The 16,601-nt window shown below is 40.5% G+C and overlaps 2 protein-coding genes across 6 annotated transcripts in view; one reads left to right on the top strand and one right to left on the bottom strand.

Moving 5' to 3' along the window:
* Positions 1-1,288: 1,288 nt before the first annotated feature.
* LOC147318687 (protein lifeguard 1) lies at positions 1,289-8,432 on the top strand. 2 transcript variants are annotated; one of them, XM_086309896.1, is made up of 11 exons: positions 1,289-1,368; positions 2,242-2,379; positions 2,723-2,891; positions 3,281-3,359; positions 3,847-3,900; positions 4,083-4,173; positions 4,343-4,380; positions 5,017-5,104; positions 6,627-6,716; positions 7,145-7,192; positions 7,752-8,432. In XM_086309896.1, the coding sequence occupies exons 2-11, from the start codon at positions 2,278-2,280 to the stop codon at positions 7,902-7,904; spliced, it is 912 nt and encodes a 303-aa protein (XP_086166022.1). In that variant the 5' UTR covers positions 1,289-1,368; positions 2,242-2,277; the 3' UTR covers positions 7,905-8,432. The 2 variants fall into 2 exon arrangements, with proteins under 2 accessions (XP_086166022.1, XP_086166023.1); XM_086309897.1 differs by lacking the exon at positions 1,289-1,368 and adding an exon at positions 1,448-1,521.
* Positions 8,433-8,476: 44 nt separating this feature from the next.
* Positions 8,477-16,601, bottom strand: part of ankib1b (ankyrin repeat and IBR domain containing 1b) — a 32,406-nt gene continuing 24,281 nt past the window's right edge. For all 4 annotated transcript variants that reach the window (XM_086310757.1, XM_086310759.1, XM_086310760.1 and 1 more), the window contains 3 exons: positions 14,564-14,675; positions 12,301-12,344; positions 8,477-11,744 (listed from right to left, as the gene is read on the bottom strand). In XM_086310757.1, the coding sequence (XP_086166883.1) occupies positions 10,833-11,744; positions 12,301-12,344; positions 14,564-14,675 (1,068 nt within the window). In that variant the 3' untranslated portion in view covers positions 8,477-10,832. The remainder of the gene's footprint in view (positions 11,745-12,300; positions 12,345-14,563; positions 14,676-16,601) is intronic.

Raw genomic sequence — 16,601 nt, forward strand, 5'->3', positions numbered from 1 at the left:
AGGACAATGTTTTCTTTTCTTTTAGTAATAAGGAACAGAAAGATCACATGTAGATGAAAGAAATGAAGGATTTGATCTGAGTTGTTAAAATGACGAGGCAGCCGGTTTAAGGAAGCTCTCTGGAGGATTTCATGTTGCTGGTTGGGTGGGTGAGGCGGCAGAGTGAGAAGGGTTTTCGGGGCGGGGGAGGAGAGGAGGAGAGTCACATCCAAATCACTGCAATTAGCAGAAGCACGGGAGACTAGTGCCCCCCAGTGTTTGCTTAATGTATAAATAATTTCTGTACATCAGGGGGAGACTATCTGGCTTAAAAAGAGAAAAAGAAAAAACTCGCATCGAATTCTGTGTATTTTGCTCTTGCTTTGTTTTTTATGTATACACAACTATAGTCACTCAGAGACACACCTTTAATTATACAGTTATGTTAGGTAATTGTGTTTAAAATCCAAATAAAGCTACAGGACTGCAAAATAGTTTTTGCTTTCTTTAAGATTTGAATTATGATCATCATGTATGTGATCGCTTTAAACATCACATCAATACAGTAATTTGCTGTAATCAAATCCAATCGAGGCTAAGTAGTGGAAATTATATTTTACTGTTTTGTTGTTGTTTTTTTCATACATACACATGCACATACATGTATATATAAAAATGGACTCATCCTGGATTGCTTTCTGATTAATAGATGGTGTTAAATGTAACTCTTTGAGAGCCAGTTCTTCATGGGAAAGCATAAAAATGGTATTGACCTACATTGCTTTCTGTATTTTCACACAGTATGCCTTTAGCTCTTCTTTCTCAGTGTGACTCAGTACCCATAATCCCTTTGTATAGGCTGGATTGATGTCCTACATCGTCCAGTCCTCTCTTTGTCACTGGATGGTTTGTGTGTGCAGGGTGCTATCAATGAGTAACCAAGGTAAACCAGAAAGACCATACGCCTCGCCGGATCTCACACTGTGTCATTGTCCTGCATTTGCCTTTTTTGTGTGATACAGGTTGAAATGTTACAGGCTTTTCATATGCAGCAGCTTATCATTCCAGGATACTGAAATATGAGGGAAAACCTTTATTAAACATGTGAAATCAAGCAGTATAAACTCATTCCAGTGTGGATCAGTGCAGGTGGAACACAGAAGGTAAAATCCCAATTTACTCTGTCAAAGTGCCAGCCTTATTGCTTTAATGTCACTTTCAGAACTTCATCTTAATATCCCATTAGGACTAATGAGGAATACATCCTTTCCCCCTGCAGCAAAAGTCCTGTTTCTGTGGGAACCAGCTGATAGCAAGTAGACTTTGCCCTGAAGGAAACTGAAGCTACAGGAAGAGCAGCCGAGCGTGGTCTCAGTCGTCACAGCAGAGGTAAGGCATATTTTAATAGCTTCGCTGGAGTTGTACGGATTGATTTCTGTGAACAGACCTGAGTCAAACAGCAGCTGGATACTTTTTTATAGACTTTAAAACTGTTGTCATCTTGTCAGAACTTGGATTTAATGTTCCAAACTTTCAGCCCGCGTAAGCCAACAAAAACAAAGTCCACTTCGTACCTTAGAAAACACAGTTTTAGGCTTTGTTTTGTTCCAGTTTGGAGAGATGAGCTGAAAAAGACGAAAAGTCAAAATGTGATTTTTATCTAGCAAATGATTTATTGCTGCCACGAGTGCAAAAGCCATTACTAATTACAGATATTACAGGAAGTGGAAACTGTTATTCATTAAACCATAATGAATAGACGGATGTGTACAGGGAGCGGCTGTTTCTGTCAAACTGCTATGTGTAGTCACTGCTTTACTGCAGTTGTACATCATGCAGCATTGATCTTTGAGCAGCTGGTTATGACTTCATTTCTTCCATGATTAATGCAGAACTAGGGAACTTGGGGGGGGGATTTATTATTCCCTTGTGTTCACTATACATATATACATTTAAAAAAATCCTTGCATTTATTGTCTGTCTGTGGATGACAACTAAATTTCCTCTGAGATCAATTAAATGCAATCTATTTGGCCATTAAATATACATACACTGAAAATAGATTAAGTTTTAGGGCCATTTTTATGGATGCCAGTCATGGAGGGCCTTGTATTTGTGTGATGCATGGTTTCATAATCACCCATTTGACATAGCCCCGTGTGCCAATTTAACATCACTGATGAAAGCACTGACACTGTCCAGAGGAATGTCTTTGTGACCTTAACTACCTTGTCTGTCTAATAATTCTCTTTACCTTGGCAGTTTTGTGTCTGATAAAATTTGCTGACTTTTGGGCAAATGGACCACACTTATGACAACAGAAACGGTGGATATCCTCAGCCCCCTCCGTACAGCCCCGGGGACCATGGACAGAGTTCGTATACTGGGATGAGCTATGACGTTAGTAGCAATTCACAATCATTTTTGTTAGCCTCAAAGGGAAAAAAAATTAAATTAAGCAGTGAGAGAAACCATTTTGCACATTGATTTTAGGGTTTAATATGCCGCTATCGTAAAGAATGAGCCCAAATCCAACACACAACTAGCCTTTGATCATGCTATCGTTGGGATGTGTAATTAAATGTGTGCTTACACATTTAATTACACATGGATTATTGGTTTAATTCCATGAAGTTACTTCAAAATGAACACTAAAGCCTCTAATCACATCATTCTGCCTTTTTTATGATTTGCAAGAAAAAAGTTTTGAATCTAAACTTCGGGTGTTGTGTGAATGATCCAGGTGGAGAAGGGCAGCGTTGCAGTGGTCTCCCCTCCTGGAACCTATGATAACATGGTCCATCCTGTGGGCCCGGGAGCAGGTGGAGACAACCAGCAATGTGACCAATCTCCACCCGTCTACTCTCCCGGCTTAGAGGATAGCGCCTTCAGTGACGCTGCCATACGGAGAGGTGAGGGTCGAAGGAAGTAGATCAATAAAGAGAGGGAGAAACAGGAGGCGAGAGAAATGAGCGTTTCTGTTTGCGTGGTCAGAGCCGAACGAGGATCAGCAATTGCTCATTTGCTTTGCAGTGTTTTCTTGAAAATTGATTTGGAATTGAAAATTGTTCTGTGATCTCTGCTCGCAGCCTGTCGCAGCTCTTCACCTCCCACACAACACAAATCATTTTTAATGAGAGGCAGGAATGCAAGTTTGGTGAAAACAGTCATTTTTGGCAACAGCGTGCAGCCTTACCTGCCTCAATGCTTCACTCTGACAGATTGTTGTTGTCGCATGTCTTTCTCCTGTCTGTCTCACCTCTCTGTGTTTCTGCATCTGTTTTTCTTTTTTTCTGAACAGGTTTTATAAGGAAAGTCTACTTGACCTTGATGATTCAGCTGCTAGTGACTGTGGGGATCATCTGCGCTTTTCTTTACTGGTGAGACACAATCACACGAGGCCATTCTTGTTCCAAAGAGAAAAGAAGAAATGTCCTTTATTGTAATCTGCTGGCTTTTAATTGTGTCATCGCCCACCAACACGAGGCAGAACAAGTGCATAAAGTCGTCCCTGCACAAATTTAAACATGCACTGGGGCCCTTCTCAAATCACCATAGTGAGGTGAAACAAGGTGGTATATAGTCCGCCTAATGTTTGTGCTTGCAGTAGTTTGAAAGCTCCCTGTGTTTGGTATAATGGATGTGGTGGAAGACTGCAACAGTCATTTCTTTTCATAAATTGTATTCAGCTCCCATGTGCACAATGCACTGCTCTCTGTTAATATTTAATAAAATCATTCCACTGCTTCTATCAGATAAATGGCAGCTCTATTAAACACTTCTCTCTTTCTCCCTTCCCTTTTCTTATCACCCCCCCCCCCCCCCCCCCCCCAAAAAAAAAAAAAAAACAAACAAACAAAAAAACAGGGACACACTTAGGAAATGGGCATGGAACAACTACTGGTTCACCTACACCATGATGTAAGTTGTTCAAAAACGTTCTCTTAGATTTTCTGGATTTCGTGTTTGGAGAAAGGGCTTCATGTGAGTCCACGGAAGTAAATCACAAGCTCATCTTAATATAAATAATGCGCTCAGTGAATCCATAATGTTTCTCCTATTATATGCTAATGCCGGTAAACTCTGTGTCGTGTGTGAAACAGGGCGGTGGTACTCGTCCTCATTGTGGCCCTGTCATGCTGTGACAGTCTCCGGCGTCGAGTCCCCCTCAATTTTATTGCCCTGGGCCTGTTTGTGAGTAGAGGCAGTACCAGCCAGGCATCAAATTAAACCACCACCACACCTGCTCTATTTCACAGTTTTTTTTTTTTGTCATGTATTTACTTTCCATTTGTCTCCCCCTTTCCTTCCCCTCTCTCCCTCCCTCTCCCTGCCTGTGTGCCTTTCTCCCTGTCTTCCTCAGACTGTTGCAGAGGGCCTGATGCTTGCATCTGTGGCGGCGTGAGTGTTTGTTTACAAAGATGAGTCCCCACCTGATGCAGACTCATTTGCACAATAATAATCCTATTTGATCCATATCTGATAGCGTGTTCGATGCCAGCAATGAAGCCATCATGCCAGATAAGATGTTATCAGCGCTGGTTTACCAAATTAAAAGGCACATGGGATCACATTCTCTGATTTTTTTTCAGCTGAAGATAAATCTGAGCACATCACAAATAGTTCAAAACCAATTTCTCTGTATTTCTCGGTGCCTGTGTAAACACGAGTTACCCTTTTTTCCCCTCCATCTTTCTGACGGTTCTTTTTTAGCAGCACGTCACTCTGTCAGAAAAAGGCATCAGATGAGACCTGACTATCAATAATGCATTAAAATTACCATATTTATAGGATATTGCTATAACTGAAGCTATAGCTGATAGGAAATGCATGCAGGCAATGGATTATTCAATACTTGTCCAGTGGGGTGGGGTTGGGGGGGGTCCAGTGCTCAAAGTTAAATGCATATTTCGAGAAAAAAAAATTCTTATAAGAAAATAATACTTCCCTTTAGGATAGACCAAACCCCGCTGCTCATCCACCCCAAGATAGACATGATTCAGCTCTTACTGCACTGTTTGATATTTCTGTCTGCAGGTATTTTAATGCTGAAGCAGTCATGTGGGCTGTTGGGGCAACAGCATTTGTGTCCCTTTCCCTGAGCCTGTTCGCCATGCAGTCAAAGGTAAGATCTGTCACACACTCTGAGCTCAGTTTGCACTGCAGCCAAAAGTGAAACACGGCGCCTTAACTATACAGTCAATGGTAAATGTCCATACACTCAGCTGTGTTTCCTGTGCAGTCAGAGGGAACATGTAAAGCTCAGCTGCTGGACAGGTTTTCACCTGCAGAGTTTTCAAAGTCAGATGAGTTTGCTGTCCTGGCAAAACTAAGATTCCTGCTGAGATCAGTGTATTTGTAAGTTGGGTTAATTCCCTGCATCCAGAGGGTTAAGCCCCCGTGTGGCTGAGATAACTCTCGCCATATAGAATTCTTTATATAAGTCAGCCCTCGTCCTTTTCAGTCTGCCTCCTTTCATGAATTGTGAAAAAAAATAAGCTTTTTATCAAGCAAAACTTCTCAACTTTGTGATTGAAACCCTAAAAAAATGACCAAAAACTTCACCTAAAATTCTATAATAAGCATCCCAACGAATCCCAAATAAGTCTCGCTCGCTGAGGATTTTTTATTCTTTATTTGATCATGCTCATCTTCTTCTGAGATGCCGCTCTCAAAATATATATAATAGCTTATGCTTGTGCACATGGCATTTTAAAGTTTCATTACAACTTGCAGCGTTTTATTAGCTGGAGCAAGTTAGGAGACCTTTTGAGAATCACTTCATTGATAGCTCGGCATGCTTCTTCAATAAACGCCTCATGTTCTGAACAAAAGCAATCACACAGCCAGTGGGGAAGATGTCAACCACATTCAGATTGCATTTAGAGCCTCTTTTAATTGCTGCTAAATGGTGGTTGGCATTTCACACACTTTGCCACTTATTGTATCTGAAGGAGCTGGAGACATTTATATTTTCGCTCACAGTGGATGGAACAAGCAAGCAGCTGTCTGATAATCATACTAAGAATATATCTGGTGCTTAATTCTCTCTGCTCGTTATTAATCAGCGGGAGGAAGGTACGCAGGTCAGGTTTAAATAGCTGACATATAGAGGGAAGCGTACCCCTAAGCCCGTAATATAGTTTTATGGGCTGAGTGAGCGTCCGCAAACACTTGTAGTTTATTTTTTATGACTTCGCTTTCATCTTGCCATTTCCAGCACCTCTTGCTCTGCAGTTCACAATGTTCACAGAGCTTTTTAATCTCTGTCACTGTGATGCATTGACACTGCGTCTGCAGCCCATAGCTCCTCAGGTGATCAGTGCTAGTGATTCTCCTGTAGCAACTGCCATCTTTTTTTTTTATGCCAGTGTGGAAAAAATAAATAAAGGGCATGCAGGCGAAAAGGCCACCTTCAATCCCCCTGCTCAGTGCTTGTTGATTATTTATCCTCACTTGTTATAACCAGAACTGTCTTGATTTTCTTGAGTCTCGACTGCAATCTGTAGCTATCACAGAGCACAGCTGCAATGAGAACAGCCTTCAGTGTCCTGGATTTTACGAGAATGATGAGTACAAATGAGAGATGTTGGGGCTTGTCACATTAACTGTCTTTCTCATTTCCTATCCCTCCTTTGCGGCATCAGTGGGACTTCACCACAGCAAGTGGGTGCCTGTGGGTGCTTATCTGGACCCTCTTTTCATTCGCCCTCCTCTGTGCAATCCTCCGATCACAGGTAAATTAAAGAGCTTCTTTGTTAACCAGTGTGTTTGCAGTGGGAACAGGTTTTGAATGAATTGCTGACAGACCGGATGTACAGCCTCAGAGTCTTTGGCCCTAGAAAGCACAGGCCCGTGTGCTGAGCAGACTATACAGCAGAGAGCGTAAACTCAAACCTCTTAGGATTTAAATGTACACTGGCGTTCACTGTGTCGGCTGTTAGTGTTGCCAGCGGGTATAAATAAGCATTCTGCAGATTTTAGGTTGTAGTTGGACTCTGACTGCCTGTAAACCAAACAAAACAGCCAGAATGACCAAAAAAAAAGTTTCTGGCTTAATTACTACCTACAGCAAACAAGCAGCACAGCACACTAGAATAAAAATGTTTTGTTTTAAATTTGTGTTACTGAATGCCTCTCCTGAGTGTGTGTGATTCTTTTGCAGTATGTTTACATCGTATATGCCTGCCTGGGAACACTGCTGTTTTCTTTAGTAAGTACACTTTGGTAACAGAAAGTTCTTTTCCGCAGCACTTTTTTTCTTTTTGCTATGAAAAACAGAATTAAAATCCCCAATGGAAATAAAACGAAACCACCATCAAAGAGGGCTTATTGTCAAGTGAGTGTATATGATGCAACACGCGATCCCAGGGCGAAGCAGCCTGATACCAGTTGTTAGTGAAAAGAGAGCGACTTTGATGCCCCTGTGCCCTTTAATTTCAATTATGCACCACTTAACAGTAGTGGGCTTCCTTTTCACAGCCACCTCTCTGTGTGCCTTTGGCATTCGCAGCAAATGTTGTGACCCATCTCGTCAGCCGGTGGAACAAACTGCAGCTGCACACAGAGCTGAACAGGCTGTCAGCAGCAAGTCACAACTTATTTTCAGCTGCACAAGTCTGACTCCCGGATTATTTGTGTGGCCTGTTTATCTGCACCGTCCCATCTCTCAGAAATAGTTAATAGTGCCTGCGCTTGCTCGCAGACCAGTTCGCGTTCTCGATTCACAGATCAGTGCTGAAGCATCTCATTTTCTGTCCATCTCTCCGCAGTACTTGGTGTTTGACACTCAGATGATCCTGGGTGGAAAACACAGGAAGTATCAAGTCTCTCCCGAGGAGTACATCTTTGCTGCGCTCAACCTCTATTTGGACGTCGTCACCCTGTTCCTCTTCTTGCTGCAGCTCATCGGCCTCTGCCGCTGACACTTAAACTCCATGGCAGGATTTCCCCTTAAGATACTCTTCTTGCACACATGCAATCAATTCGTTGAGTTTGGTAAACACAGACAGCCAGTCTCCCAGACATGGCTTAAGCCCCCCAAAGCAAAAACACTGAAGATCTCCACAGAAAAACTTTTTTTGGTCCAAGTCTAGGCTTAAGCCATGTCTGGGAAACTGAGCCCATGATTCATATTGAATACGTCTCCAGACATCTGTCAGTATATTCAAGTTTGCCTATGATTGTCATGTGTTACGCACTGCAGTCTGCTTTATGGATGTTTACTTGTTTATTTTTTTTTCCTTTAGGAGTTCAGATTTACATACTGCCCTGTTGCAATTCTTACATAGAACTACATATACTGAATATTTGTTTCTAAAAATTACTCTTTAACTCACAAACTAGTCACTTAGGTACTTGTTAAATCAAAGATTATATAAAAGTGTTTAATTTTGAATGAAAACCCAATAAAAGAATTGGTCAGTGTTATGAAAATAAAACCATCTGCAATATTTCTTTGTCATAAATGACTATTACAAATGAGACAACCGCAAAGTAAAACTCAACACATAGTTTATTGGCATCACACATCAAACACTTTTCATATAAAGAGGGAATGTATCAAGTATAAACTATGAAAGTGCAAATAGCATTTCAAGGATTAGTTGCTTTACAATAGAAAATCTCAATGAGTTACAAAATGTTATATACCTTTTTTAATTTTTTTTAATAAATCACCTGAACATATGAGGTGACAGTATAAAGTGTGCCCGTTACATGCACAGCATACTACTAAAGAAAAAGGGCAACGCATGTTATCTCCTCTGATAAAAGCACTTCCATTAACCAAGTCCGACAAAGTTAGTTCCATTAACCATATGGCACCCAGACACTTATCAAAGCAATCACTATCTTTAGACTTAATGTTGCTCTATACATCTGCAAGGGGACAGAGAGAGAGAGAAAAAGGTCATTTACTTCAGCCAGACATCAGTCTGTACAAGAACATAATCACGTCTTAAAGGTAAGACACTGACTAGTGTGTTTTAGTTCACATGGGTTACTCACAATCCATTATTTAAATGAATTATCTTTATTCCAAATAAATACCTACTTTATAACTTTCCTCACACACAAGCGATACAGAACAGTAGGTTAACCTATTCTGAAATCAGCGCAGTGATTTTTAGATGCTAAACCCCGGGAACCACTTCAGTGTAGGGCAAGAAGCCTTACTGCACAAACCCAGAGAAATAAAACCTTTCTTCAAAATATCTGGGAATAAGATTTTTTCTTTAAAGTGTGACTTCGTCGTTACAACGTATTTCACCAAATCGCTAAAAAAAAAAGAAAAAAGAGTCAGTGTCATCTATTAACATATCACCACAAGAGCCAACAAAAAAGCCTCTTGCTACAAACATTTCTGATGAGCACGTCTGAACACTATCAACGGCAATGTGAGAGACTTTAAGGTAACAGGTGTTTCTGTTTTTGTTTACACTGTCATTTTTTTTAAAATTAGCACTCAGAAAAAAAAAGTGTGAAAAAAGGAAAAAGTGAATCATGGTGATTTACACAAAGGCACTGTGTGTCTCAACTCCAGAGAGAGAACCGTTTCAAAGACATGGACTTCCCATGAGGATGAGATGCTGTACACATTCATGATTTTTAATTTTTTTCCCCCCATGCATTACCCTGCAGTCCGGAAAATCTGCAAAGATCTGAAAGGCTTTGCTTATTACTTTTAAAACAGGACCCAGAGATAAATTACAGTGACTTGGGCGTGAGTAATTAATTTACCAGAGTCTGAATACGACTGCCTGATTTCAATGGCCTTCCCTGCGGCGTATGAAGCAGGCTTCTCACTGTCTACTTAGTCTGTCGCGCTCCACGTTCGGCTGCAATACTCAAAACATTAATTTAAGACAAGCTACAATGGAATTCAGAACATGCTGTGACAAAGGTGCAAACTGAATCACGAGCACTCCCTCTGGGCCCGTCAGCATTCGTTGTTTTTTGATTCAGCCTGTGTTGGGGAGTAATAACCACTGTCAAGTCCATTTTGAAATGTTTTTGAGGAGGCCAACTACTTTTCAGTTGAATAATTAATCAAAATTTTGCCAATGTGAATATTTTACATAAAGTACAAATCCATTAGGGCCTGAAGCCTCAGTTCTACACGGCTCACGGCAGCTTTTAGCCAGTGACATTTTCAGAGTATCAATCAGCTGCAATCTCAAAGAAAATTATGGCTCAACACTTTCACATTAAAGTTTAGCTGAGTGGTTGAGATTGTAAAAAGCAGGCACAATTTGCTTTAGAGAATCCACTTGGTGACTGCAAACTGTAATTTTGCTAGTCAGTGTTTGGCACCCATGAAGTAGGTAGAATTGGACAGGAGTGAGAACCATCTCAGCCGGCTTTGTTTCGATTGAATATTGGAGCAAACTGTTAATCTGCTCACTAAGTACAGCTGAATTACATCAGACCTGATCCAGACTGATACAGTAGGCTTTTAGTCCAGTGGAAAATAACTATGTAGGTTAAAGTTTCTAAAGCTCCTAAGTCTCTAAATCTGATATTTAAAAAACAAAAACAAAAAACGCTACTTATTTGTATTTTTACTAGTACAAGACTTGTTTTATAAGTCACCCTTGAAACTGGTAACTAACTGTGATCTCTTCTATTTAGTACTTTCTTTGCAGAAGGCTGACAATACAGTAAACACATCTTGTTGCACTTAAATCTGAATCTGTGTCTTCCCCACTTTCTGGTCAAGTATGACACATTCCCCACTCTGTTTACATCCCACCTGAATAGCTAGCACAGACGTTCCTCCTCTTTATTCATTTTGCAATCTGTAGTGGTTTTTGGCCTTCCTTAAAAGCTCTTTGCCATCTCAGTTAGAGAGATCATACCAAGTGCACTTGATCTTCCCACTCAGATGAGCTGGTGCTTGGCAGCTGATCAGACACAGAGTCACATCGCGGAGTGTCGACGTGGCACACCTTTGAGCCTCTGCGCTCGGCATGGCCTCCGCTTGCGTCATGGGCTCCCATGTAAGGTAGCGGCATGGTGTCCAGCCCCACTAGATCTAACTGGGTCGGTCTCTCAGCGACAGTGCACTCCTTCTCCTCCATCTCACTCAGCCTCTGAGAGCAGAACCCCACATCTGCCATCACCTCCTGAGGCTTCCTGTTTTCAGGGAAGACGACCACCCCGACATTGTCATCGTCTTCTCCTTCGCCCCTATGGAGTGAACCCGGGACTGAGTCGCTGTCACAGGAGGTTGGGGGTACCAGAGTGATACCTTGAGGATTCATGTCATGAAACCAAGCCATGATATTGCCCAGCAGGTTAGCGTTTGCTGCTAATGCAGAGGATGAGGATGGGTCGTGGCTGCCACATGTGGTTGAGTCTGTTGTGTCGGTGGAAGAGAAGAGGCCTGTTGAAGAGCTGCTGCAACCAGGAGCCACTGGTATGGGCACAGAAGCACCGTATGCCCGATGATGACTGTCACCGTGCTGTACAGGGATAGCAACACCGGTGGCAGCAGAGTACTGGCTGCTGATGTTGCCAAGTTTCACCAAGTTATCTCCCAACTCCAGCAGTTCTGAGCTGCTTAGAGAAGCTCTGGGGGGGACCTCGATGCCTGGAGCACTTTGCTCAAGCCTCGAAGGCAGGGAGGTGCCAATAGCGCCGAGTGAGGCTTCGTTGGCAAGTACTTCATGACTGGACACACTCCCGACCATCCCTGAGTCCTGGAGTGACAGCTGAATAGCCAGAAGAATGTTGGGGTCATCGTCATCCAGCGAACCCAGACCCTGCAAGAATAAAAGGATCCAGTGTCGTAGAGCATCAGCAGTTTTCAAACTTAACTTTAAGTATAACCTGCAGCACCTATTGTTAAAAAAGTTAACAGTAGCAGCAGATGGAGATAGTGACAAGGCAAGGAAAATAGCAGCTGCTGCAGTTTTGACACTTTGACACACAAACCTGAAAGCAAAGACAGTTTTTCTTTATAGCTGCTTTGTTGCAGTCAGCTCACAGTGGGTTTTAAGGTTTTACATTTTCAAAACTATCATTACCACTCACTCTGTGTTTATATATAAAGTCCCAGCACACAACATCGCTGCATCACTCAGTATGTTTCAAGTCATTCATGCCCCAACCCCAGTCCAAAAAAAAAAGAAAAAGAAAACCCTGTAGGTTTCAGTTTCAAATATTACTCTTTTATTAACTGAACATTTGGTGAACTAGTGAATATGAAACCGCTAAGAATCAAGACGACATTAATAATTCACAGTACTAAGACAAAAATGCCTTCAGGAATAATTTCAACTACATTACCGTTTGAGCTCGAGATAAATGTTTACTCACCATCATAGGACCTTGTCTGCGTCCACTTCCAGCATCCTGTGTGTCTTTATAGGAAAAAAAGGAACAAAGAAAAAGTCAAACCTGGTTATTGAACTAAATCAATGCAGGATAAATCAATTTACTCAGTTTAATCTACTGCTAAGTATTCAATTTAGTAACATCATCTTGAGTTTAGTCAACACACTGATGAAGGACCAGCAACCCGTCACAACCCCAGGAACTGCACTAACTGTATCTGTATCTGTGAGCAATTCCTCTTTGCTCACAAAACAAAACCTATTAGCTACCCTCCAGTTTTATCTATTGTTTTCAGTCCATACAGCCTAGATAAAAGTACCACGATGATGGAGAAACACAAAAGATTAGAAATGCTTACTGAATTCAAGCAAGTGTCATTTTTCCAGAAGCTCTATTTTGGAAAAACTAATTAGTAAAAATCAATATTTCTAAACAAATAATGTAACTGAATCATTGCAGTGCACCTGTGCTTGTTTAGGTACCGGTGGATACTAAGACTCTTCTCCACTTGACACAATACTGCCAGGGAAGCATCTGACTGGATCTTAATATTTTTGGCGCATTAACCATGACTCCAACAACATGAAAAAATAAACTGATCTGGAACAGATTGTAAGGCCTGAATTCACCGAAGAGCTTTGAAACGTTACCATTTAATTGTCTGTTTAAACAGACAGTTCTTTAAAGTTAGACATTCTTAATCCACACAGAGCTAGAGCCTTAACTTGAGTGCAAGAAAATGAGGCTTGAGGTAAGGAGGATGATGATAAGGTGCAAATGACAGGGGAGAGAAAGCAGTAGTGAAGGACGAGAAAGAGATAACGAAAACATCAGCCACTGTATTCAAGATGGTGGGGCTTCGCAAACCTGCACCTGCACTTATGCAATTCTGATGGATTCATTCAAAGTTAATAAGACTGTGCCTTTAAAACAAATTATAAAGCAACAGAAATGTGTGTTTAATAGTAACAGAGACTTTAATACTTTCTTTGGCATTTCTTCTACACCCAAGTAATTTAACTGTAACTTGTCTACAGCGTTTTTCACTTCTTTGTAACATCACAATTCAAACATGGAAACAAACATCATGAGTCATGCTTCTATTCAACTCATCCTTTGAATTACATGCGTCACTAATAAAAGAAACAAAAATCAAAGTTCATCACAATGTGATTTCCTGAGAACAAATCAAGAAAATCTAGCTCTCATTTAATCTCATTCTATACTTTCAAACCACACCATCACTAAGATGAACTTCAATAGGTCTTTTCTGCAGTCTCTAGTTCTCAGTTTATTAATGTCCTACCAGAACAGTTTCAGATTAGAATAATTCTTATAACTCTCATTTCTAGAACTGACTTCTATAAAACTTCCTATCACATGTACACAGTACTTCCCTATATCTATCTTTAAATAGTTTTCTACTCAAAAGATCATTCCACCTTAAATGCTTTGTATCAGCCATTACAAATTGCACTTTGACCCATTCCATCCATCTGCTGGGTTTTTGTTTTTTCCATGCTGCAGTCAGTGTGCCATTCCAGGATGTATACCAATTGGACTGATAACAAATGTAGGCCTGATCTTAATTAATCACACTTTTAATGAATATAAAAATATTCTTTTCACTAAGTGTTTCACAGTCACACTGCACTATTAGAAAAATGTATCCATGATTAGAAACAGAGAAGGTCTCATTTTTTCCCAAGAATATAGAATAGAATTTTGACGTTCTTTTTTAATTAAGATGCAGTTTTGATCTATTATTCTGATCTATTATTCTCTAAGCAATTTTTTTGCTGAGAGCCTGAAGCAGCTGTGATTATAAGAGATGACCAATTTAAGTTAATTTAGCTGAACAGTCGATCAAATCTACCTGAGGGCCATCGAACCCTGCTTTAATGAAAGAAATACAACTCAAGGGAACTTTCTAAACTTTACAAGAAAACTTCTTTTATCTTTTATACACAAACAATCAAAATCTTTTGTAAACATTGCAAACCTTGAGGTGTCTAAATCTGCGCACTGTCTGTGCACCAGGTAGTTGTTATAGTCTCAGGCGTTTGGACCCAATCTAAAAATCAGGCCAACTAGAACCCAGAGATTTTGCATTCAGATGGATCACACGATAAATTCACGTGGTAACTTAAGCTATGCAAATAACAAGCTGTGACAAGGGAGAAAAACTGAATATCACGATGTGAAATAGCCATCACAGGATAAAACCCTGTATAAAGTAAAGTACCTAAAGTGCTGTCGCTGAGGTCGTCAGGGTCAGGTGTGTTGCTACGGAGACTGGACATGTCGCCTCGCCGCCTCTGCCTATGCCGCCGTCTGTACTGGAACTCTGCGTACTCCTTAAAATATAAGAACAATCATTACTATAAAAATGCAATGAAGGAGATTTTTACAAGGAAACTGATTCTAGCAGGTTTGAGTTAATAACTCTGTGTGTGTGTGTGTGTGTGTGTGTGTGTGTGGGGGGGGGTTGAGGGGACTATATGCAGGTCTTTGATTCATTCACTAACTGAAACCACTTACCTTCCCTTTAAACCGACCTTCTTGATTAGCTATGTCTTACAAACACAAGACGAACATTATGTGGGTGTGCCTCTACACTCATGAGAAAATATCTGATAAGCAGGGTGTAGAGCAGTCTGATGCCTGAACCTTTGGTTAACAGGGATTATTTGCACATCAGCTGACCTCACTACTTGAAACTTTGGTCAGATTAGCATGGAAAAAAACGTGGCAAAGGAAAATAGTTCCTGTTTATCCCAGCACACAGGTCTTATTTTGAGGTCATATGGAGTTTATGCTTTTCTGGTTGGCAGCTACTTTGACTGCACAGAAAGATGGGTGGTCTTAACAGTTTGGCTCATTGGTGTGTAGCTCTTCAAAGGGAAAAGCAGTGAATTTGTCTGTTATCTAAATCAACTCAAGCTAACATTTTTGAAATGGAATTCCTGTAAAGTCAAAGTCATAGATGTAAAACTATGAGATGGCACTCATCCGTAGTCAAGTGCCAAACGAATGAAAACTCCAGTGCTGTTATCCCTCTTAAAGTACTGATAAATGCATGACCGCTCTTCATGAAAAAGGCTACATACACCAAATCAACATATCGGTACCTCTGCACTCTTTATTCAATCATCTCAACTGCCAAACTCACTGAGTAACATGCAAATATCATCAAAAGCAAAAGCTCTTTCATGCTTCCACCGTGCTAAATATAACCCACTATGAAGTGATGCAGGTTTTATAAGAAGCATGGAGGAGACATATGGAAGTGTGTGAGGCAGTGTCATCTGGCTTTGTTACTATGGGGTTACCAACTACTGACAGTGACTGAGAAAGAAGCTTTTAACCAGCAGGCAAAAAACAATAACAAATAAAAGCTTGGTGTTCAGCATCTGCCATCAGTATCTACTGTATGTCTATATTAGTATGTTCCAAGCTAAATTTAATCGTTTTTGCAACATAAATACTTGCATCAGCTGGCCTATGTATTATAATCATTAATGTTATTGCACAGTATCGATGCATATTAAAGATAGAGATAATTAGTAGTTAGCAAAATCAATGCATGCAGGGATCTCCAGCTTGTTAAGAATGTCAACCAATGAGAGACAAGATAAGTATCACGGCATGTGGCACCTGACTTCCTACAAAATAATGGCACATTTTAGAAGAAGCAAAATGCTAAATAGAAAAACAAGAGCCGCTGTACGTAGTTTTGTTATCATGTCAGAAGACAAGTTACTGTTTTAGATCTGTTGGCTTAGTTTCTTGGCTGATTTGAATAATAATAATATTTTCTGTGGTGCTTTCCTGACAACAGATCTTTTTTAGCACACATATTTTGACTAGTCATTGTAAATGAAGTGCAAATGTATAAATGTGTTTACATTCCATTTACGAAGGGTCCTACTGTACTGCATGCCGCTAAGTGACTTACAGGGCTTACTGGTATATTTAATGTAACTGAGTCATCTTTAATTCATTTTGTGCTTTATTTACTGATACAAGTCAAAACATCCCCCCTTAAAATGTCTATTGGCCATTGCCAGCTTTGAAATGTTATAGGATTTGCACAGAAACCCCAGAGGCTTATTTTGGTGTGAGATTAGAATTTTCAGATAGAAGCTACACGAGCCTAAGCCAAAAGAGTGATGGCGCTCTTAAGCTGAGCAAATTCTTCTGAAAAAAGAACTGTATGTTTAAGAACTGCCACAGTCTAGAAAAATCAATAACAGACCTGTAGTAGTATCTGCAATGTACTG

This window comes from Aulonocara sp. 'chitande type north' Nkhata Bay, linkage group LG11 (genome assembly GCF_057382095.1).
Source record: "Aulonocara sp. 'chitande type north' Nkhata Bay isolate Kocher_YH1m ecotype deep benthic linkage group LG11, A_spYH_male_GT1.1, whole genome shotgun sequence".
Lineage (NCBI taxonomy): Eukaryota > Metazoa > Chordata > Actinopteri > Cichliformes > Cichlidae > Aulonocara > Aulonocara sp. 'chitande type north' Nkhata Bay.

Excerpts from the sequence above, each read along its gene's own strand:
- LOC147318687 (XM_086309896.1), top strand. The coding sequence starts at position 2,278 with ATGGACCACACTTATGACAACAGAAACGGTGGATATCCTCAGCCCCCT. Across the intron at positions 2,380-2,722 it reads ATACTGGGATGAGCTATGAC|GTGGAGAAGGGCAGCGTTGC; the intron begins GTTAGTAGCAAT and ends TGAATGATCCAG. Across the intron at positions 2,892-3,280 it reads TGACGCTGCCATACGGAGAG|GTTTTATAAGGAAAGTCTAC; the intron begins GTGAGGGTCGAA and ends TTTTCTGAACAG.